Raw genomic sequence first — 25,468 nt, 5'->3', positions numbered from 1 at the left:
TCTATTATAGATAAATCCATGGCTAATATTTTGTCACATTTGCTCTGAATTATCTATCTGAACAATACATATTATCATCATCATTACTTTATTACCGAAGAATTGTTTGAGAATAGACAATATGTTCTTCTTCCTGAAACACTTTTTAATGTATCTCCTGAGAACAAAAAGTCTCGAGTAACCACAGTACAAATTATCACATTTGGAAATTAGGCATTGGTATAACTCTATTATTCAGTGCATACACAGTCCTTATTAAAATTCTATCAATTATCTCAGTAAAGTCCTTTATAGGAATTTTTTTCTAGTTCAGGATCATCCATTGTGCCAGGTCTCCCTAAGCCAGCTCCTATACCTGGCTTAAAACAATTTGCTTTTGCTGGTCTTTCACAACTTTATTTCTGGGACTATGAAGACTGGGAGACTTTCTCTCCCAACTGCAACTCTCTGAAATAATTCACCCTGAATAGGATAATATCAGCAACTATTGTATAAGAAGGTGTAAGCACTAGAAAGTCACTCACTCTTCCCCTCTCCAGCAATTGTGCTCCATGGATAAGGTACTACCACACATACCACCTTATCTTGTCAAAAAAAATAAGTGTTCTTGATTTGATTGATTTAAACTTTAATTCTAAAATATATACTCACCTCTCTGCCCTCACTGCCACTAAACTAAGCTCTCAGCATTTTGCTCCTAAATTAATTAGCATCGCTTCTTTGATCTCATTTTCCCCAAGAATGAAAATGGAAATACAGTATTTCTGTTCTACTTCAGTGGTTTCCTCAAAACTTCAAAGTAAAGCTCAAACTTATTATAATACAGAAGGCCCTTCAAGAGCCCTTGCTGTCTTTCTTATCTTTCTCTCACTGTATCCTTAGTTTCCACCACACCTTTGCTTCAGACATATCCACTTCAGATAAATTTTGTCAACTGAAGATTACTGGCAAAGCTCTGATTTCGGATAATGCAACTTTATATATTTTGTCTTAAAATTTTTAATTCACTGATACTTTTTCCAGTATTAAACTTAACTTAGTCTCTGATAAAAGGACATCTCCCTCAACGGATCATATAGTTAAGTATAAGAAGACAGAAGGCCTACTGAAATTCAATCCCCCCACCCCCAAAAAAAGTACCTTTACAGAAGGCTACATGAAAAGCCCATACAAATACAAATAATATCAAACATCAACCAAGGAAAATTTCACTTCTAATTCTTGCCGTGATATTTGTGTTAGACTATTTCTGAAGCCAAAACTACAAAAAAGGCAATATATGTAAAAGAAGCATATAAAATTACTGGAGAACAACAAATGCAGGCACCACTTTAGAGCTTAAAATCTTTGAGAGAAGAATAATAAACAAAGTAAGTTCCAAATTTATCCCAGCTTCATCCCTGAACTAAAGGAAAATTCAAATCCAAGGAGGAAGTCAGGCTAAGGAGACAGAGACCAAAATCAGGAGCTATCAAAGTGTCTGAATTCTCAGCACTGCAGATAGAAATATAAAGTTGCTATGTCTTGATGAAAAAAGTGTGGTAATTGGTTATAGAAGTAAACGTATACCTGCTTTATAATTCAACAATTCCATCTGCAGTATTTACTACAGAAAAATGAAACTTAAGTCCACAAAGAGAACTGTACAAAAATATTCAGAGCAACTTTATACCTAATAGCCAAAAAACATTAATAGTCCAGTTTCCATTAACACAAGAATAGAGAAACTATCATACAACATATAACAATATTGGTTATTCTTTATGTTCAACTCGGCTAGGCCATGATACTCAGATGGTCAAATACTGTTCTAGATGTCTGTGAAGGTATTTTTTGAATGGGACTTAAATCAGCAGACTAAGTAAACAAATTGCCCTTCATAGTACAGGGGCCTTATCCATTAACCAAGGCCTTAAAAAAACAAATGACCTCCAGAGCAGAAAGAATTCTGGCAACACATCATCTTCTGACTCAAACTACCAACTCTTCTCTGGATCACCAGATCACTAGCCTCTGCAAATTTTGGACTTGCCAGCCAACTCCTTACACTTCTTTCTCTGTCGATCTATATGCATAAGTATAAGCATACATCATAAAATACCCCCAAAAAAGTTTCTTTACATTAATATTTTTATTATTTCTGGATCTATTATGTTTAAAGCTTCTCTTTGCCTACTTGGACACTAGTGTAACAGGCCTTTAATAACTGTGTTGTAGCTTGTTTGTTCTGTTTTTAGTGGCACTGGGATTTTGAACCCAGGGCCTTGTACTTGCTAGACAAGTACTCTTCCACTTGAACCATGCTTTCAACTTTTCTTGCTTTATTTTTTTTTTATTTTTTTTTTTTCAGATAGGGTCTTGAACGTTTTGCCCAGGCCAGCCTGGGACTATGATACTCCTACATACACCTCCTATATAGTTGGGACCAAAGGCAGGTACCACCACATCTAGCTTGTTCTTTGAGATAAAGTCTTACTAACTTTTGCCTGAGCTGGCCTTGAACCATGATCTCCTATCTCCCCCTCATGAGTCACCACACCAGGCCTCTTTTTTTTTTTCTTTTTTGGAGACAGGATCTTATTAAGTAGTCCCACTGGCTTTGAATTTGCGATCCTCCTGCCTCAGTTTCTAAAGTGCTGGGATTACAGTATAAGCCACCATGCCTAGCAGTGTTGCAGTTTTTATTAATTGGAGTTTCCTGTTTAGTATTTTTTTCATTATTTTCTAGGCTATTTCACATTGTCTTATTTTCCTTTTCTTCTATTTCCCTCAAAATTGACAAAAGTACCTATAAAAAGGAAATATAATGAGGTTCATCACATTTTTTCATTTTTCTTTTATTATTCATATGTGCATATCACATTATTTTTGATAGCAGAAAAGAGGGAGAGAAGTTAAAATATCTAACTACAACCTACTCGTTTGCCCTAGACTGAGGGGTGTCCAAAGATATGGGGCTTTTCCCTGCTAAAACCGGGATTGCAGGTCACCTTAGATATATACATATTATTATCAAAGGCTGAAATGATAAAAATGAAATGTCACCAGTGGTTATCTGAAGGGAAACTAATTAGGAATAATAGTTCTTTTCAGTTTTCCTATTTTTAAAGTTAAGGATGACAATAATATACCCTTACATGAATAAGCCAACTTTACTAAGGGTCTTTTACTGAAAATCTCAAAATAAAATTAAGGTTAAAGAGCAAAAGAAAACACAGATAGTTAGCTACAATGACAATAAAGAAGAGATGGTGCAAATAACTAAAATCAGAAAAAAGTGGGGATATACTGAAACAAAAAGGATATGATACCACATTAACAATTATATGGCTATGAATTAGATAACAAATTCTTAGAAACCCAAGACAAACTCAAGAAAAGAGAAAATCTCAACAGATCTATAACCAGTAAAGAAACTGAATCTGAACTGAGTGGCCAGTGACTTATGCCTATAATCCTAGCTATTTGGGAGGCTGAGATCAGGAGGATCAAGGTTCAAGGCCAGCCTGGGCAAATAGTTTCCAGAGACCACATCTCTAAAACAACCAAAGCAAAAAATGTAGTTGGAGGTATGGCTAAAGTCTGCTTTGCAAGTGTGAAGCCCTGAGTTTAAACTCCACTTCTACAAAAAGAGAGAGAGAGAGAGAGAGAGTATCAAAAACCTCCCAAGAAAGAAAAGTCCGGTACTAAATGGCTTCCCTGGTGAATAGTTCTTCCAAACATACAAAGAATTGACACCAATCCTTCACAAACTCTTCTAAAAAAAAAAAAAAGGAACACACCCATATTGCCATGATAAACAGCACCAGATAAAGATGTCACAAAAAATTACAGATCACTACCTCTTATGAATATAGAATAAAAAATGAGCAACACCATACTAGCAAACAAAAACCAACAGTATATTAAAAGAATAATGAAATGAGATTTATCCAAGAAATGCAAGGATGGTTCAACATAAAAAAAAAATCAATCAATATAATATGCCAAATTATTAGAACAAAGGAAAAACCACGATCATCTTCTGTTTTTTCAGGGAAAGGGAGCAGTACTGTGGTCTGAAGGGGCTTGAGCTAAGCATTCTACCACTTAAGCCATGCCCACCAGCCCAACATCAACATCTTGCCATAGAAAAAAATGCTTTAACAGAATTCAACAACTTCTCATGATTTAAAAAAACCAACTAAGTATAAAAGAAACTTCCTTAACATGATACAGTGCAGTAACGAATAATCCAGCACTAATGTCACACTCAATGGTAAAAGACTAGGAGCCCTAACATCAGGAAGAAGATGCTCACATTTACCATTGCCACTCAATACTATACTCGAAGTTCTCACAAAAACAATTAGGCCAGGAAAAACAAATCAAATTCATCCAAACTGCAAAAGGAAAAAAAATGTAAAACTATCTCCATTTTGCAGATGATATGCTCCTCTATAGAAAAATTTCACAGGATCCAGAAGCAAGATATCAGAACAAATAAATTCAGCAAACTTGTAGGTACAACTTAATACACAAAAATGAGCTGCGCTTATATATAGCACCAACGAACAATTTGAAAAGGAAATTTTAGAAAGTAATTCTATTTAAGGGCCTGGCATGGGGCACACCTATAATCCCAGCTTCTTGAGAGGTGGAGATCTAGAGAATCACAGTTTAAGGCCAGCCCAGGCAAAGAATTAGGGAGAACCCATCTCAACAAACAAGCCATGTATTATGGTACACTACTGTAATTCCAGCTACACAGGAGGCTTAAACAGGACTGTGGTCTGGTCTGAGGTCTGAGGCCTGACCAAGGCAAAAATGTGAATCCCTGTATGAAAAATTAAAGCAAAAAGAGGTAGAGTTCCTGCTTGCAAATGTAAGATCCTGAGTTCAAACTCAGTACCACAGAAATAAAAAAGTAATTCTATTTAGAAACTAATGGGGATGAAACATTTGCACCCTTAAAACTGTAAAATAGGAGTTGGGGATTAACTCAGTAGTAGAGTGCCTATCATCCCAGCTAGGCTGGAATCAGAAATGGGAAGATTGTGGTCCAGACTGATCTCAGTCGTTTAGTCGTATCACCAAATGACTAAAGCAAAAAGGGCTGGGGGCATTGCTAAGTGATAGAGCACCTACCTAGCAAGTACAAGGCCCTGAGTTCAAACCAGTATGGGGAGGAGGGGGGGATAGGGAAGGGGGAAGGGAGGGAGAGAAGGAGACAGAGAACCCAAGTTTACAAATGAGCAAAAGGACTTGAATAAATATTTCTCCAAAGAATACAAATGCCACATGGAAAGATGTCCAACATCATCATTTACTAAGTGCAAATCAAAACCACAATAAGATACCATCTCACACCTACTAGGATGGCTATAATCAAATAATAGGCATTGTCACAAATGTGACAATGGAAACTGAAACACTCAGATGTTGATGGGAATGGAAATGATAGCTGCTATGGCACAATTTGACAGTTCTTCAACATATTAAACACAGACCTGCCATAAGAATCTGCAATTCCACTCCTAGATACATACTCAAAACTGAAAACAGGAACTTATTTGAGCTCTAAAAACAGTATCTTACAGTATGGCCAACAATACAATTTCTGATTTCTAGTGATCCTGTCTCTCTCCTAAAGAGAAGCTTTCTCTGAAAGTTTTAAACTGTCTGCTGTTCTTAGTAGCATGCTTCATCCTGCCCAGAACGTGAATCATCTCTTTATCCAATATACTGTTGCCAAGTTGGAAAATACTCCATAGAACATCAAACTGCTCCTCTTTATTCCCCACAGTGACCTCCTGGATTACTCAAGATCAGCCAATCTTACTATTGACTATTAGAGGTTCTTTCCAGGACCATATGAAGTTTACTGCAAGCCTGAAACTCATGTCATCACGTATATTTTTCTCCCATTTCTGAAGGACTTCCTGCACTTGATCCCATGGTATACACAGGCTGCTGCTCCTACTTGGACCACACTGTAATACACCTCTTGAAGCACCTGTTACATAGCACCCTCTTTTTCCCCCTCATCCAAATAAGGACAATTACCTACAATGATGAGGCTCCACTCTGGAATAGGAGTAATATCTCATGAGAACCAGATTGTTCCCTTCAAATGATAACAGCATAACAAACCTTGATAACTTCTCCAGAACCCCTTACAAAACCAGAACTGACATAATGATAAACCAGGCCACACATTTCCTGGGACTGTTCATACCTATCTCCCCTGCCCCAATTCTTCTTCTATTTAAACATAAAGCCCATGTCTGTACCTCGAAGGTGAGCTAAAATGCTCACTTTGCCTCTTCCTACAGCATGCTCAGGGCTGTGTAATAAATCTCATTCCTCTGCCCTTCACCACTACTCATCTCTTTATTTGGAATACAGGAACAAGTGGCCAGACCCAATATGTTGGAAGCCCTGGAGTTGCACCTGTGGCCTAGAACTCAAGTTACATATCCATATTGCATACTCTACCCACCCATAAGTGACTTAGTAGTGTTAGAAATAAAATCACTGGTGGTTCACTTTCAAGGCAAGGCATTTAACCCTGGCCACTTGCTTGCATATCACGTTGAAGATGTTGAGGGAAGGCCAACTGGAAAGGGAACTTAAACTGGGAGGGGAAAATGGGTAAAAACTGTGTACTAAAAGAAAGCGTGTATCACAGGGAGCCTTCCCACCACAAAGGGAGATGGGTATCACTTCAAGCCCACTTCTAAAATTTGACCAATCCCAAGAAAGGCATATTTTAAAATAACTCAATAGGAAATTTAGATGATCTATGGAAAAGAACATATACCCCATAGTACCACTGAGGAACCAGGGGAGGGACTTACACACTAGACAATATAATGCTTATTGTAACCACTTTGGGTGTCTCTGCTCACCAGGCACCCGATCTTGCAAGATCACCACTAAGTCTCGCTTTCACTGTACTTCACATGTCTCTGAGTCCATTCTTTGAGTCTGGACAGGTGAGCATATTTCTCACAAGAGTCATCCTGGTTACCAATTGAACTGTCAGCACTTATGTTCAAGTAATGATCAATTTACTAAATAATTGCACCAAAGCATAAGAGAAGTGATGCCAGCAATTCTGATATGCCAATGAGAAGTCATACAGAGCTCCCTTTAAGTAAAAATGTGACAATAAAACTTTTGAACTTTTTTTCTTCTTTTGGCAATACTGGTGTTTGAACTCAGAGCCTCCTGCTTGTAAGCAGCTAGCCTCATATTCTACTACTTAAACCACACCATCATCCCTTTTGTTTTAGTTATTTTTTTGCATAGGGTCTTGAATTTTTGCCCAGGTCAATTTGGAGGGTGAACTTCCTACCTACCACCTCCCACATAGCAGGGATTATAGCTACAAACTATACCTGGCTTATTGGTTGAGATAGGGTCTTGCTAATTCTTTGCCCTGGATGGCTTCAAGCCCTGGATAGCTTCAAACCACTATCTTCCAGATCTCTGCCTCCTGAGCAGTTAGGATTACAAATATATACCACCATCCCAGACTTAATAAGGGAGGGAAAAAAATGGTGACATTGCTAAGACCTACAGTAAGAATGAATTGCCTATTCATGAGATTATAAACAAGGAAAATGAAATTTGTGCTAGATTTGCTGTCACATCTCAAACTGCAAAAGTCATGGCCACAGTGTATGATAGGTGTTAATGACAGAGGTGCTCAAACTGAATTTTCTGAAAAGCACTGATTCCTTCTTAGGGCCATGAATTAACTAAAAACAGGAGAAACTTGACATCCCTGCCTCCGTTTTATATCTGTCTTTGCTCTAAGCCATTCTCTTTACAGTCACTTTGCAATCACATTGGATTCCAGGAAAGACAGGTAACATCTTCATGGCAGGGTAAAGAAACTACACCCAACAGTAGACGTACTTTTGGATGCATCACCTGCCTTTTTCCAGATAACAACTCCGGAACCTCCCCCAGAACAAAGACTGAGATAATGACCAACCAGACCATATGTATGACCGAACTGCTTAATTATGCATACCTTTTATCCCCTGTTCCTAAGTTTTTGCCTATTTAAACCTATAATTTATGCCTATACCCCAAAGATGGCTAAACATGAGCTGAGTGCTTACTCTGCCTCTTCCCACGGCATGTCCTGAGCCGTGTAATAAACCTCCTTTATCTGTCTTCACCATACCTCTTTATTTGACATTTAAGGGCGGGTGGCCAGACCTGGCATATAGAATCTCAGAAGTTTGGGCCTTGGGTTCAAACCTCCAATTTCATTAAGATAGAAAAATCATTAAATTGCAAGGTTCAATGTTATCTTCAGTTTTAGGCATCCCCTGTGGTTCTTGGAATGTATTCCAAATGAACTGGCAATAGAGAAAAGGGGGAGCATACAAATTTATTAATGTGCAAAAATACAGGAGCCATATACAAAGCAGGAAGACTCAAAAGAAAATCCAGATGTTTGAACCTTAAATAGCACTTTGATTTTATAGAAAGAAACAGGGGGCTTGAGGTTGCTGGAGGTAGTGATAGCTAACTATGGGAGGTCAAGGGCAGGAAGATAAACAATTACTATTAAGCAAATAATCTCCTAAGTAATAGTCATCTATAATCTGGTTCAGGTGTCAGAACTCCAATCTTTCATTCCTGTGAAAAGATCTTTCTTAAGTAGACAGGTGTATCAGATTTCTCTCTCTCTCTCTCTCTCCCCCCCCTCTCTCTCTCTCTCTCTCTCTCTCTCTGTGTGTGTGTGTGTGTCTCTGTGTGTCTCTGTGTGTGTTATGTATGTGTGTGATGCGAGGGATAAAAACCCAAGGCCTGGCCATGTACTACTAGGCAAGTGTTCTACCACTGAGCTTATATCTCACCTCTAGCCTATCAAAGTGAAAAGCCTTTGCCTATGTGCACTGTTGACTAATACAGATGGTGTATATTTCTTTTCATAAAAGGATAGCTTTTCACAGTTATTCCACTGTCTACAAAAGTATGCATTTTCTCTGAATAACCAACTCAAAGCATGCCAATGAACTAAATTTAGGGTGGGATATTTTGATCTCCCTCAACTCTATCTTGTGTTAAAATAATTTGGCCTCTTGTCTTTGGTTTCAGAAGCAGCCCTAGAACAGCTATATCATAAAAGTTGTTTGTCATTTAAAACAAGCCGCTTCCAGCCATACCTTAGCTTACTTAAATAAGGTAGTTTTTGGAAAGTCCCTGGATAACCACAGGATGATGGGACTGGTTCTCAGGAGAACCAACCATGTGCTCAGAGGGAAAGGAAAGAGGCTAGCCTTGGAGTTAATCACCAATGGCCAATGATTTAATCAATCATTAAAATGTAATGAAGCCTCCATAAAAACCCGAAAGGACTACGTTCAGGGCCTCCCAGGAAGGCAAACATATCCACATGCCAAGAGAGTGGCACTGCCCCAATTCCATGGGAATGGAAGCTCCTGCACTAGGCATGGTTGCAGTCTACAATCTATGTATCTCTTGATCTATGTGAAGAGATATATTTGTATCCTTTCTGTTACAGATATGACTTTTTGGAGACATCTGGTATAAGAAGCATGTTATGAGAGTACAGTAGGAGTTTGTTTTTCTACTCAGCAAATACTCTCTCTCTTCATATTATTGTTTTTTACTCAACAACACTGAATCGAGCCTTTAACACTTACAAAATACACTGCTCCAAAGCTTCCATGGCCAATTTCTCTCAGATCTGTGAAGAGCTTTTCTGGATCTTCTTTGAAGAAGAGCTCTGCAATCTCCGGGTCCTTTAGACTGCCAGCTCTGTTAGTTGATGGCATCCTGCTGGGCAGTCAGCTGTCCGATTCTAATTTTATACTGCTATCCCAATCCTTGGTTCATCTGTATAAATGAAGCCACATTGGCATAAACTACTGTAGAAAAATAAGAAAAGAAAAAAAGTCAGGAAACTTAAAAGCTGCTAAGAATAATTAGTATAAAGATCATTTACTGACAGTAGTCACAAAATTATGTCAGATCTAGAAATTCACTGAAAATGCAGCGTGGTTTACTATTTCATTAGTTCTTAAGCTTGACTCACCACAGTCACCTATAGCACTTTTTAAAAAAAAATTCTACACAGGGCAAGGTAGCACAAGCTTATAATCCCAGCTACTTGGGCGGTGAGACGAGAGGATCCCAACTGAGGAAAAAAACTTAAGAACTGATTTCATTAGACTTCTAAGGGAAAAAAGCTTCATCCAATTCTTCTTATGCCCTTTATATGACCTCTAAGCAGGTCTCATTTTTTATTAAATAACCAATTTTAATTGTTGTTAGAAAACTTCTTTCCAAGTATACAAAACACATTTAAATATCTTTTGTACCTCCCTAAAGTTATACTACACTACAATAAAGAGGTACAAATTGTTAATTTGTGTTCCATTTCTAATATACACCCAAGACTGCCACATGTACTTTAACCAATTTCCCTGTTCTAGAAATTCCCTGGAACAAGGAGTATGAATTACATTTCTCCCAAGTCTTCTGAACAAAGGAAATCCCCTAATTTCTTGTATTCTAAAATGAGAGGAGTGAACTAAATTCCATATAAAGTGTTAATATTTAAAAGGCTGGGGATGTGAGTTCAGTGGTAGAGCCCTTGTCCAGCACGCTCAAGACCCAGAGTTTGGAGGGGGATGGAGTGTTGACAAACACACAGTGTTAATATTTAATAAATTTGTTAAAAAAATTTTTTTAAATCAATGTTACTTAAGATCTTATTTAAGAATCTGGGAGCTAGGGGTTTAGCTCAGTGGTAGAGTGCTTATTTAGCATGAAGGAGACCCTGGGTTCACTCTCCAACACTACAAGTATGGTAAAGTTTTAGTATTCTTATTACATTAAAAATAGAATTCTTTTACCGTTAAAATTTTCTAACCAGTTTCACAATTTGCATCTTCTCTCATATCTTCCTAACAAATTCCCACTTAAAATCTTTCAAGGTTTGCTGGGCCTGGTGATATACTTCTATAATCCCAGCAATAGGGAGGTATTACGGTGAACATAGGACAGCCATGATAGGACCAGAATCCCTTCCCTCACAGGTGGCTTACTGGAAACTCTCCACCCAGCACTAAAGAATAACAAATGTTCACATTTAGCCATTTACTAGAAACTCCCCACCCACCCTTAAGCCATTATCTCAGGAGGGTCGAGGGCTGACAGAGGATTTTCTAGCCTAGCCAACCTCCTGGGACTTCTCCACCAACCTCCTACACTTATCCTCAGTCTGTAAGTGGATGGTAGCCCAAGACCCCTCAGCAGGTTTCTTCTCCCCAATAATGCCTGTGCTGACATTGAGCCATCTCCTCACCTATCTCTCCATGCCTCCTTCTAACATCTAACATCTCCCGTCATCTGCCTTATGCTGCCTTTTTCAGTCTAATAGGAGGCAGAGGTAGGAGGATCTTGAGTTTGAGACCCTGTCTCAAAAAAATAAAAAGGAATGAAAAGAAAAAAAATTGAGGATTTAGATTAAATGTTATAACATTTATAAAATTTTATCCCAATTAGGAAAAATTGGTCACTTTCCTTCATACCTCAAAACATTCCCCAGTATTTACAATATTATATTGTAACTCTTTATCTCTCTTATACACTAACCTAGAGAGGAAGGCACAATGTGTCTCATTCATATTTTTATCATCTCTCCACCATCTACCCCTTACTTCCTACAGCTAATATTAAATATTTGTTAAACTAAAGAATATAGTTCAAGCCAGGTAGGCAGGTGGTTTAGGCCTATAATCCTAGCTACTCAGGAGGCAGAGATAAGAAGAATCATGGTTCAAAGCAAAAGCCAACCCAGACTCTATCTCTCAAAAATACCAAACACAAAAAAGGGCTGATGGAGTGGCTCTAATGTTAGAGTGCCTGCCTAGCAAGCATGAAGCCCTGAGTTCAAACCCCAGCACTGCAGGAAAAAAAAAAAAAGCTCATTCTCTTCTTTTACACAGTATCTAAAAATAATCATCATATACAAAAATATTAAAATTGATAGAAATAGAGGAAATTCATAAAATTCCAGAAAATCTGGCACATAAAAAAATAACTGAAGGAATTAGAACACTTGCTTTACCAACTACGAAAAGGTAACACAAAACTACTTCCACCACAAGAATAAAATTAATACTAAAACAAGAAGGCTGAGTAAATCAATAAATGAATACTAGAAAAAAATGTAAATAAATTTCTGTGTAACCTAAGAATGAAGAAACTTGCCTAAGATTCAAATCCACAGCAGTAATAAAAAAGACTTTGTATGTCTGCCTGTGTGTATGTGTGTGTGTATACTGACATATGCATGTATATAGATATATATATTTATCACACACGCACTGATATATTTAATAATATAAATAAGAAAACTTGCTGGGTGAGGTGGTGCATAGCTGTAATCCCAGCTACATGGGAGGTATAGATGAGAGGATGGCAGTATGAGGCCAACCTGGGCAAAAAAAGCAAGACTATTTGAAAAATAAAAGCAAAAAAGGGCTGGCCATGTTCAAGTGGTAAAGCACCTGCCTAGAAAGCACAAAACCTGAGTTCAAAGCCCACACTGCCAAAAAAAAAAAAAAAGAAAAGAAAAAGAAAAACTTAGGGCTGGAGTGTAACTTAGTGGTAGAACACTTGCCTATCATGTACAAAGGTCCAGCATTCAATTCCCAGTACCACAAAAATAAAAAGAAAATTTGGAAGAACCATGGAAAAATAAATCAAAAACAAGGACAAATGATAAACATGGAGAAAATGGCTAAAATTTATGACAAAAAGATCAATATTACTAATATGTAGTTTTGGAAAACAGATAAGAAAAAAGACAACACCCCAGTATTCCTAACATATAGTTTCTAAAAACACAGAAGAAAAAGGCAAAGATAGAAATGGCAAACAGCCGTCAAAGATATGAAAATATACTCAACATCATTCAAAGTAGGAGGAATACAAATTAAAACCATACTAAGATTTCATTTCTTACTCTTAGAATGGCAAAATCACACCACATGCTGGCAGTGAAGTAGAGGGACAAATATACTCTCATTAGCAGGAACAATGCAAAAGAATACAAGTCTTACTGAGAACACCTAGTAAACTCATAAATGCATTTCGCCCCCAAAAAAAATCTCACTTTAAGAACACCATACCAGCAGCCAGTGATCAGTGGCTCACTACTGTAATCCTAATTACTTGTGGAGGCTAAGACAGGAGAATCTCAGTTCAAAGCCTGCAAAGGCAAATAGTTCCAGAGAATGGACAAAAACAGAGCTGCAAACTGTAGTCTGAGCTCAGAAAACACATCCTATAAATTTTCCTCAGAATGGCAATCTCAATTTTTGTTTTAACTTTTGACAGCATATAAAACATATAAAGCAATTTCATATTACTTGTCATTCAATTTCATATTACTTGTCAGATACTTTTGTCTTATAAGTTGAACGCACTAAGAAACATTATCAAGTCTGCACCAAAGTAAATATCCAAAGCCATTCAGCGTTGAAGAATAAGATATTTTTACTCAAAATAATTTAATATTAGCTCTAGATTTTAAAAATGCCACACTACAACTATACCACTGCAAACTCTTCAGGTCTTTAAAAGTTGGCCCAGACTCCTCAAATAAATAAGCAAGCAGTGTAAGAAACTTCTTTTGACTTATCAAGAGTAAAGAAAATCCATTCAAAATCATTTTTCCTTTTTAATTGACTACTGATACTGCTCCTAATGTTCTCAACTCTTTTAACAGTTCTCAATGAAAGGCTGTTTTAAACAAGTTTATTTTCTATGTACAAATTTTTCCCAGTGTTGTAATCAAATACAATCTAATTTACTCATCACGGCAAATTACTTTCCTTGTTTGGCTAACATATGTATTATTCAGAAGCTTGTTTTAGGCACAGCTTCATTTTCATATTTATTTTTTTCTGAAGAAATTCTGCTATAATGGCATAGTCTATTTTAAATTTTTCTGGCTCTTGCTTCTTAGGTGATAATGTTATAATAGCACTTAGTCTGGAATATTATACTCTCTTAAACATAAGCTAGTGTCATTGTAAAAAATTTTTGTATAATAAACAAAAAATTTTGCAATCCAATTTGATAACAAAATGATCCACACTCTGAACTTTTTTTTTTTTTTTTTTTTTGCAGTACTGGTGTTTGAATTCAGGGCCTCATGCTTGCTAGGCAAGTACTCTACCACTTGAGCCACTCCGCCAGCCCTTTTTGTGTTGGGTATTCTTGAAATAGGGTTTTGAGAACTATTTGCTTGGGGCTGGCTTCTAACTTTAATCCTCTTGCTCTCTGCCTCCTAAGTAGCTAGGATTACAGGCGTGAGCCAGCTTCTACTGAATTTTAAAAGCATAACATTAGTACTCTACTTGTTTTGACAAGATTGATATGTACTGGTAATAAAAATAAATGAATAAAATATTGTAGCTCATTAATAGGTATCAAATTATAATTACATTACCACAATTTGTAGAGCCAACCTGTGGTATAAAGGGATGAAAACATTTGCAACAGTCTGCTGAAACTACTCAACTTTGCCACAGTAGCACAAAAGCATCTATTGACTATCTAATTAAATTTGAGTGTGTTCTATAAAACTTATTTACTGATACTCAAATCTTAATTTCATACAATTTTCTTGTGACACAAACTACTCTTCTTTTGATTTTTGCAACCATTTAAGAATGTAAATAACATTCTTAGCTAGGGGCCATTCAAAATCAGGCATCAGGGCAGATGTGATTGGTCCTCAGGCTAATGGCAACACCAGACTTATACAATGGAGATGTAGTTGTAACAAGGAAAGGAAATCTCTTCATTATGGTATGAACTAGTGTGCAGGATATGGATATATATACATATATATATTTATATACATATAAATATGTGTATATATATATGTGTATATATGTATATTTGGGGGTTTTTTTTTTTGGTGATACTGGGGTTTGAACTCAGGGCCTACACCTTGAGCCACTCCATCAGCCCTTTTCTGTGAAGGATTTTTTTTTTGAGATAGTGTCTCATGGACTATTTGTCTGGGCTGGCTTTGAACCACGATCCTCCTGGTCTCTGCTTCCTAAAATAGCTAGAATTACAGGCGTGACCATGGGCGCCTGGTTTTCAGGTTATATTTTTATGAGATGCAAAGTACAAAACAGTACACATAGTGTGCTACCTTTTGCTTAAGGTGAGAATATGAAACAAAAATATATGAAAAACAATGAAGCAATAACTAAAAATCTATTTAAAGTAATTACATATGCAGAGAGAGAAGAAATAGAGTAGGTGGGATGTGAATAAAAACTACATTTCTGAGGGTACCATTTTTTTAAATAAATCTGACTTAGACCATGTGAATGATTTATATCATTAAACATATCAAAAAGTGGTTGGGTGCAATGTCTCACATCTATAATCCCAGCTATCCAGGAAGTAGAAATCTGGAAGGCTGCAGTGCAAGTTCAGCCTGGGCAAAAAAGTTAACAAGAACCCACCTCAACCTGTAAGTTGGGTGTGATGGTGTTCAAGGCTGGTCTGGGGCAAAACTGCAAGATCCTACCTAAAAATTAACTAAGAAAAAAGGGCTAGGGCATAGCTTAAGTGGTAGAGTGCCTGCCTAACAAGTATAAGGCCCTCAATTCAAACCCCAGTACTACCCAAAAAAAGAAAAAAAAAGAATCAAAAAGTGAAAAGAAAGATTACACACCTGTAATCTCAGCAATCTGGAGGATGAGGCAGGATCAAGAGTTCCAGGCCAGCTGGGCACCAGGACTCACACCTATAATCCTAGTTACTCAGAAGGCAGAGATCAGGAGGATCATGATTTGAAGTCAGCCCGGACAAATAGTTCATGAGGCCCTATCTCAAAAAAAAAACTCATCACAAAAATGAGGTGGTAGAGTGATTCAAAGTGGAGGCCTGAGTTCAAATCCCAGTACCACAAAAAAAAAATTATATGAGGAATTTTGGCTTAAATGATTAAAGTGCCGATGTAATAATACAACTTTACTTCTCACATTTAACAGAAAAATATAGCTTGTTTTAAAATATTAGAGTTCAAATCCCAGTATTGGGGGGGGGGGAAATCCATGATTCATTTTTTCTCAATGTAGATTTCATTTAAAAATTTACATCTGGCTGGGTGCCCAGGGTTCATGCTTATAATCCTAGCTACTCAGGAGGCAGAGATCAGGAAGATACCTGTTCAAGGCAGTTTGGGCAAAAAGACCCTATCTCGAAAATACCCAACACAAAAAAGGACTGGTGGAGTAGTTCAGGTTATAGAGCACCAGCCTAGCAAGTGTGAGGCCCTAAGTTCAAACACCAGTACTGCAAAGAAAAAAAAAAAATTAAATCTAACAAGCTCCTTTCTAGATAATTAATAATACCCATCTCAATCACTTGGATTATGCTGAGCAATAATAAGGCAAAATTTCTTCTGTAAGTTAATTTAAATGTGTGATCACTTTCCCAGGATCAAAATTAATCATTCCCACTAAATTGTTTTACTTATGAGTGTAACCACATTCCAAAGAATTATATAAAGCTAAAATCTATATAAAAGAATCTGCATAATTAATTGTGCAGTGAAGAAAATGATGAATAAAATATTGTATACTGCTGTGTACATGATATAACACTTATTTTGAAAAATTTTAGTGTAAATTACACATTTACTTATGCTCATTTTCATACCTGGGAAACACTAGGTGAATGGAGATAACTAGACCCAGCTGAACCAACTATATTAAGAATATTTTCTTATTTTCTGTTTTCTTGTTGTTCTGGTATCTACAGCCTGGATGGGAGAGATTGACCGTCCCAGGGCTAGTCAATTTCACCAGTATCAAACAACTCAACTGTGAATATACCTGTCCTATGAAAACCAAACAATTCATACTTCTGAACAAACTCCTTCATCTAACTCTTTCACACCAGGCCAATATTCCTCTGCCTTAATCACTACAGGGATAGGTCCCACACAACTCAAAAGCCCCACACCTCAGTCTCCACCAAAATTACTGAAAATAGCCAACTTAAACATGCTTAACCTGTCTCACCTATTCCTTCCCACAGAAACCACAATAAAGGCTCTTAACGTATTTCCTTCTAGCTCCCTGTCTCCTGACTGACCCTGGTACTTCACTATATGACATGCCGCATGACTACCTCTAGGAACCACCAGTAACAAGCTACCTTTTTTTTTTTTGGCAGTACTAAAGCTTTGAACTCAGAGCCTCCAAGTTGAGCCACGCCACCAGTTCTTTTTTTGTGATGGGTTTTTTTCTTAGATAAGGTCCCATGATCTATTTTTGTATAGATACAAAAATTAATCTATAATAATTTAAAACTTCACTCTGCTCCAAGGCCACAGAAATAAAATTTAGAGCTGAAAGGAATCATGGAGTAAATCCTATACTTTCCACTAAGGAAACAACAGACAAGGATGGGAATATAGCTCAGGATTACAGTACATGCTTAGCATGCATGAGGCCTTGTGCTCAAATACCAGCACTAAATAAGAAGAAGTTGAAATAAATAAAATTTTAAAGACAAGAAGTAAAATTACTTTCTTAGAGTCTATTATTATTATTACTAGTGGCAGCAGTAGTATCCGTAGTAGCAATATTACTAGGTGCTCTTCCAAATGCTTTATATATAATAACTCATGTCCTCATAATAACTGTATATGATCTGTAAGTTTTTGTGTGTGTGATGCCGGGATCAAACCCTGGCTTCACAAATGCTAGGCAAGCACTCCACCACTAAGCTACATCCCCAATACTATGACACCTGCATTTTTTGTGTTCTTCTTTTGCGAGGGAGCAGGGGGATAACTAGGGTTTGAACTCAGGGCCTATACCTTGAGCTACTCCAACAGGCCTTCTTTGTAATGTGTTTTTTCAAGATAGGGTCCTGCGAAATATTTGCCGAAGCTGGCTTCGCACAACGATCCTCCTGTTCTTTACCTCCTGAATAGTTAGGATTACAGACATGAGCCAGCGACACCCACCTTGTTGTTGTTGTCTTGAGACAGAGTTTTGCAATATAGCCCAGGCTAGGCTCAAGCTCCTGATCCTCCTACCTCAGCCTACCTAATACTGGGGTTACCAGCATGTACCAACACACCTAACTAAGATCTGCACTTCTAATGTTTCCATTTTATAGACAGGGATTCTGAGGCACAAAGATTAATTTACCAAAGCCAAACAGTTAGTAATAAAACCACAATTCGGTCCTATGTTCTATAATCCTTTTTTTTGCCATGTTGCCAATCATACTCTAGGCTTCATTAATATTAGGCAAGTGCTCTTCCCAATAAGCCCTTCCCAGTTCCACCTTATTTTTAACCACTGCTTCTCACATAGAAAACCAGCACTTGGGAGGCTGATCTCAAGTCTGAGGCCAGCCTGGGCTACATAGCAAAATCCTGAGACACTGAGACCTTGAGATCCTGTCTTTAAAAAGAAAAGAAAAGAAAACCAGGGCAGGTCTTTCTAGCTATCTCATTATACATGGCATCTCTATAGAATCCTGCCCTGACTTCAGTGGACTCTTTAATATATAAAATAATACTTCTAAAGTATAAAATTTACAATGAAAACAATAAACATCTATACTTTCATAGAATTTACACAACTGCTACTGCAGCTATGTACCACCACACCAGGTCAAATACAGAATTTAATGTCTAACAGATAATAGCGCTACATGAATTTAATCAATTGTATAGTTTACCTTCTTACCACTGCTACAAGTAATTTTTAAAAAGTAAATGATAATACATGACATAATTTTTTAAACTACAGAAATATTATAGTTTCCACACAAGCAAAGTATTATAGGGCATAGGAGTACAGGAGAGAGTTTAATAACTTATAAACATTAAAATTTAAGGGCTTGGTTTTTTTTCTTATACTCATAGGAATTAAATCCAGGGCCTTTTGTAGGCTAGGAAAGGACTCTACCACTGAGCCACATCCTCAACACAACCTTAACATTTTGAATGAGAAATAGACCAAGAGTACAAGTAACTACAATATAACATTATGTTAGTGATCTATACCTTGAGAAAGAAACAGAACAGTAACAATTCAGAAAACAGGCATCAACTATCTTCTAGATGAGGGATGGACAAGAAAGAATTCATGGCAGATTATAATATGTGAACTTGGAAAAAAGACAAGACTTTTAAGATCCCCCTTCTTTTCCTCAAAATGGGAAGGGAAAGGCCACAAACCTAAATTCACAGGGCAAAAAGAAAAAGGGAATAGTGAGATTATCAGAGAGAAGAGTATTAGTATCACAGATACATATATGTATAGACACATCTATCATAAATCATAGATATAGATAGATAAAAATATATAACTATCTCTGGAAAGATAAGTTTAAAAGCTGGTAAAAGGGTCTACTTCTGAGGAGGGATATTGGGAGGATATAATAGTTTATACAATAAAGTAATTGGAGCTGGGGTGTAGCTCAGTAGTAGTACACTTGCTAAGCATACAGGAGGCCTTGGATTCATCCCCAGAGATAAATACACACACACACACACACACACACAGAGAGAGAGAGAGAGAGGGAGAGAGAGAGAGAGAGAGAGAGGGAGAGAGAGAGGGAGAGAGAGAGAGAGAGAGAGAGAGAGAGAGAGAGAGAGAGAGAAACAGAATGTGACTTTTTCTTCCTGGCTCCTGGGAGAGAGACTTTAAATTCTTAGAACAGTCTAAACAATAGGAATTTGTTTGTAAATTTAAGAGGCTGATCTGTGGCAAAAATTTAATCAATCGTTGTTTCAAATCAATATTACTGAAACCCCAATAAAAACTCTGAACATCTGCCAGGTGCTGGTGGCTCATGTCTATAATCCTAGCTACTTGGGAGGCTAACATCTGGAGAATCAAAGTTTGAAGCCAGGCCAGACGAATAGTCTGCGAGACCCCATTTCCAAAATTAACAGACCAAAATGGACTGGAAGTGTGGCTCCAGTAGTAGAGTGCCAGCTCTGCAAGCACTTGCTTTGCAAGTGTGAAACCCTGAGTTCAAACCCCAGTCCCACTAAAAATAAAAAACCCTGGCTTTAAAACTCAGGTGGGGGTGAAGCTTTCTGATCACAGGTAGAGGGCAATGGAAGATTCATGACTGGAATTCTCCTAGATCTTGTCCTATGTGAACATTAGTTCAATCAGTACAAATTACTATCCTTTATAGTAAAACAGTGTGGTAAGTATAGTGCTCTCGTGGATTCTGTGAGTCATTCTGACAAATTACCAAACGGAGGGGTGGGGAGGCATGAGAATCACCCTCTAGAATTATAGCCAGTTGGTCAAAAGTATGAGTGGACTTGGGACCTCGGAACTTGCAGCTGGTATCTAAAGTAAGAACTGTCTTTTGGGGGACCATGTTAAAGCCTGCAATTCTGATGCTACTTGGCATGGTTAGCATCAGAATCACATATTTCAGAAAAAAGGAGACAGGCTTTACATTTTTTACTTAATGACCTAAATCAGTTATTTTAGGAAGTTACAAAATGATCATCTTGTGATTTTATCACTCTTTCTGCATCTTCAATTTTTTTTTAAGTTTTAATTTACTATTGCGCAACATTGTTAGAAAGACAAGGCAGAATACATATAAAAGTATACTATGAGCTGGGTGCCAATGCCTCATGCCTTAATCCTAGCTACTTGGGAGACTGAGAGCCAGAGGATCCAGGCTCAAGGGCAGCACAGGCAAATACTTTGTGAGACCCCCATCTCCAAAATAATCCCAGCAAAATGAATTGGAGGTGTGGCTCAAGCAATAAAGTGACTACTTTGAAGTGTGATGCCCTGAGTTCAAACCCCAGTCCCACCGAAAAGAAAGGATACTCCAAAACTATAAAACCCTATACTAATATAAATGTTGCCACCATTAAAGAAATATTAAACAAATAAACCAGATTGTTTCAAACATATTCTGTGGTATACACAAATTTTATTGTACATATATAAACTACCAGTAGAAGGATTCTTAGAAAATGGAAGCACTGTGGCCTCCCAGGAGGGGAACCAAGAGGCTGAGACATAGGAAGGAGACTTATCACTATGTATTTTATGGGTTTTTTTAATGCTGAAAATCCTAATTATTTTTTAAAAATCATTCTATGATCAGGACATTTATCTAAAAATGTTCTAAATAAACAAATTTTAATATTTCCATTTGCAATTTATCATGAACACCTCTCTAGTGTTCCCTTACCCCCATCAATGGAGAGGAGAACTAGAAAAGAATTAACACATTAAGAGTTATTTACATTACTTGATAAGTATCTAAATGCTGACAGATAATTTCTAGTTGTTTCCTTTTAATAAGATCATATGACCTCTACTTTTCTCTTCTTTCATTGTTTAATATATAACCATTCCATTCATGGGGGGTTGTGAAGCTACAACATAGAGCCACAATAAAAACAAAATTCTTTTAATGACTTTTTCACACATAAACACATTCTTTTTAACTTTCTGCAGTGCTAGGGATCTAACCCTGAGTCTTACACATGCTAAGCAAGAGCTCTCCCATTGAGCTACATCCCCAAGCACGTAGAACTTATTTTCATTTTGCTTATCAATGTTTCTTGTTTATTTTACTTACAATGAATGTAGCTCTTATGTGAATTTTTTAAATGCAAAAATAAAAAAATGCAATTGTGGCTATTCTCAAAAGTGTCAGAATTTGAAATGCAAGATAATAATGAAGCAGAAATTTTTAAGGTTTAATGACCAAAATATATGTTATTATCTTTACAAAATAAAGATTTTTTAAATTTCTATTTTTCAAGCCTCTATACATACATTAAAGAAGTGTCCTCTTAAAAAAAATTATTGGGTCAGATTGGGGCATGGCTCAAGTGGTAGCTCCCTAGGGGAGCATGAGGTTCTGAGTTCAAACTCCAACACCCCCCAAAAAATTAAAAAGATCATGGGGTCAAAGATTGAAGGAGAAACTTACAGACTATTCAGACATCTGTAACTCCAAACTAACAAATCTGAAAAATCTCCCAGAAACGATTTTTATCAAAATGGAAATTGCCTACAAAAAAAACTAGCCTGGACTCATCAAAATGTCGTGAAAAACAAAAAGATCAGGGAACTATTCCTAGAAATTAACAGACACAGGAGAAATAGCAACTAAATGAAATATGTGGCCCTTGATTACAAGGGGGGGGTATGAGGGAACAGTGTTAAGAGATATTATGGCAGGGTTAGGCATAGAGCTCAGTGAAAGAATGATTGCCTAGCATGCATGATGCACTGGGTTTGATCCCCAGTACTATGGGAAAAAATATATATAAAAACAGACATTATTGTGATAAACCAAGGATATCTGAAAATAGTATATATTTTGACATGAGTATTATATTGTTAAATTTCCTGGTGGGATAATTATATTGTCCTGAGGAAAATGTCTTTGTTGCTAGGCAATAATACATCAAGTATTTAGGGTCCTGAGGTGACTAACTAAAATGGATTAAAAAAAAAAAAGTGTGTGTGAGGTCCTGAGTTTGATTCCTTATATCATAATTAACATTTTATATATATATATATACACACACACACAAATAACATACATATTCATGTAGCTTTTAAACTATATTACCATATATACAGCAATATATGATTTATATGACTTTATAAGTAATTTAAGATTATATATATTTTAGATTTGCCCCTTTGCCCTCTTTTCACTGGTCTTTTCTCAGGATATATTCTGGATTGTGTCATTCACCAAGAGAACAGTGCCAAGATTGCTAGCTGCTTTAGTTGCTTTCCACAGTGAAAGATCTTTTCACATTTTTTTATTAGCTCTAATAACTAAGAATCAAATTCTTTTATTATTATTATTACTAAAAACTCAAAAGTTAACTGTGATAAGGCCCTAGAAAAGTACTAGTCAAAGGGAAAGAATGAGTAGCCCATTCATTTACTAAATAGTTACTATAAAACTGCCTATTCTCAAAAGCTCCTTTAACTCAAAACAATCTGTCACTCAAACCAATCTTCCCTCTATGTTTCCTATATAAAGTGTGCTACTCTAATGTATCTAATTCAGCCATCTAGAAACTAAGTTATTTTCTGACATCTTTTTCCTTCATTCATAATCCAATCCACCATCATGTTTTGTAGATTTGTCCCCTTAATTCTTCAAATTGGCCCACTTTCTTCCATCTCCACAATCACCTCTTTATTCTAAGCAACCACTTTATCTCACTTGGACTACTTACTGGTAACAGCCTCCTAAATGGTGCCATTGCATACACTCTTGGACTTCCTCCAATCCATCTGGTGTATTACAATGAGAATGACCTTTCAAAATGCAAATTCGATCATGTCATTCCTTCTATTTAAAAGTATTCTATGCCTTTACACTATACTTTGGTTGAAACAAAAATTCTTAATATGAAGTTCAATATGTTTAATATGTGTACTGACCCTACCTACCTCTGTAGGTTGTGTCTTGCACAATGATCTTCCTTCCACAGAGCATTGAAAACACAGTAATTGACAGCACTAATTAAGAATCATTCTAAATCCCAGAACTAGACCAATATACTAGCACCAATATACTAACTATGCAACCTTGGGCAAATAACTTTTCTGATCTTAGTTTACTCATTTCTAAATAACAGCAATAATACTGAAGTCACAAAAATTTTATCAGGCAGGGTTTAGTGAGATATATGTAAAGAACACAATGTTCATGATTAATAAGTACTTCATGTCAAATTCCTCTGCTTCTTTCAATTTCTGGTTATCATCTACAATGGGAAACTTTCCCCAAACCCAACACATTCTTCCTGGCAAAAACTGAAAAAGAGAAAGAGAAAGAGAGAGAGAGTGTGTGTGTGTGTTTAAAAGTCATTAAGTTATTTAATTGCTCCTATCACCAAATCAAAGTTGATTAACCTAAAACTATTGGTAGACTGTATTCAATAATTTGTGCGTAGAAGAATCTGAAGGATAAAATACAAATACCTGAAAATTATTTCTGGATTGCAAGCGAGGTTCAAGCAGTAGAGCACCTGCTTTGCAAGCACAAAGCCTGAGTTCAAACCCCAGGCCCACCAAAAAAAAAAAAAAAAAAAAAGTTAAATATTTAAAAGCCGTGCACCAGTTACTCATGCCTATAATCCCAGCTACTCAAGAGGCAAAGATCAGTAGGATCTTGGTTTAAAATCAGCCCAGACAAATGTTCTCAAGACCCCATCTTCAAAATAGCCAGAGCAAAACAGACTGGCAGTGTGACTCAAGCAGTAGAGCACCTACTTTGCAAGCACAGAGTCTAAGTGCCACCCGGGGGGAAAAAAAAGAGAGAGAGAGAGAGAAACCTAAATGTCTATTACCAAATGTACAGAAAATATTATTAAGTCTTTTTTTTGGGGGGTGGGGGAGGGAACAGCACCTGGGTTTGAAATCAGGACCTCATGCTTGCTAAACAAGTACTCTTACAGCTTGAGCCACTTCACCACATTTTATTCAGTCTTTTAAAACAAACAAAATTCTGCTATGTGCTAAAACACAAGGGCCATGAAAATACTATGTTAAATAAAATAACCCACACACAAACAGACAAATATATGATTCCACTTACATGAGATATCTAGAATAAGCAATTTCAAAGAGGCAGAAAGTAAAAGAATGGCTATGAAGGCCCAGGGAGAAAGGGGAATGAAAAGTCATTTTTTAAGGGTTTATGTTTATGTTTGAGATGATAAAAAGGTTCTTGAAGCAAGTATTGTCAATGGTTGTACAACACAGTAAATGTACTTAATGAATTATACACATAAAAATGGTTAAAGTGGAAGGTTGGGGACATAGCTCAGAGATAGAGTGCTTGCCTAGCATGCACAGGCCTGGGTTCCAACCCCAGCACCACCCAAAAAAAAAAAAAAAGAAAGTTCAAGTGATAAATTTTTTGTTTTGTTTATCTTACAACAAAAAAACAAAAATTAAAGAGGGCTGGTACAGTGGTTCAAGTGGTAGAGTGCCCACCTAGCAAGCATGAGGCCCTGAGTTCAAACCCTAGCACCACCAAAAAAAATATTAAAAGAATGATGAAGTATCTGTATTATCAAACAAAAGACCTTTCAGAACAAGGAATATTGAGAAATTTCATAATAGGAAATTTAGTAAGAGAAAAGGGACAATTTCATCAAGAACATACAATCCTAAATATGCAAGTAACAATACAATTGCAAAATACATAAAGCAAAACTAACATAACTGAAAGGAAAAACAGACTAAAATGTTCCTCTCCATAACTGAGAGAACAAGTATAGAAAAAAAATCAAAAGGTATACAGAAACTTCAACCATACTCTAACTTGACCTAATATATATTTATAGAAGAATATACCCAAGAAATACAGAATACAAATTTTTCTCAAGCACTTA

General features: G+C 36.7%; 1 protein-coding gene across 3 annotated transcripts in view; it reads right to left on the bottom strand.

Moving 5' to 3' along the window:
* The window catches only part of Taok1 (TAO kinase 1), a 112,893-nt gene that overhangs the window by 67,256 nt on the left and 20,169 nt on the right, over positions 1-25,468 (bottom strand). For all 3 annotated transcript variants that reach the window (XM_074046510.1, XM_074046511.1, XM_020159792.2), the window contains one exon: positions 9,672-9,896. In XM_074046510.1, the coding sequence (XP_073902611.1) occupies positions 9,672-9,803 (132 nt within the window). In that variant the 5' untranslated portion in view covers positions 9,804-9,896. The remainder of the gene's footprint in view (positions 1-9,671; positions 9,897-25,468) is intronic.

This window comes from Castor canadensis, chromosome 11 (assembly GCF_047511655.1).
Source record: "Castor canadensis chromosome 11, mCasCan1.hap1v2, whole genome shotgun sequence".
Classification (NCBI taxonomy): domain Eukaryota; kingdom Metazoa; phylum Chordata; class Mammalia; order Rodentia; family Castoridae; genus Castor; species Castor canadensis.
Note: the sequence above shows the minus strand (reverse complement) of the source record. Positions and strands in the feature narration are given on the sequence as shown.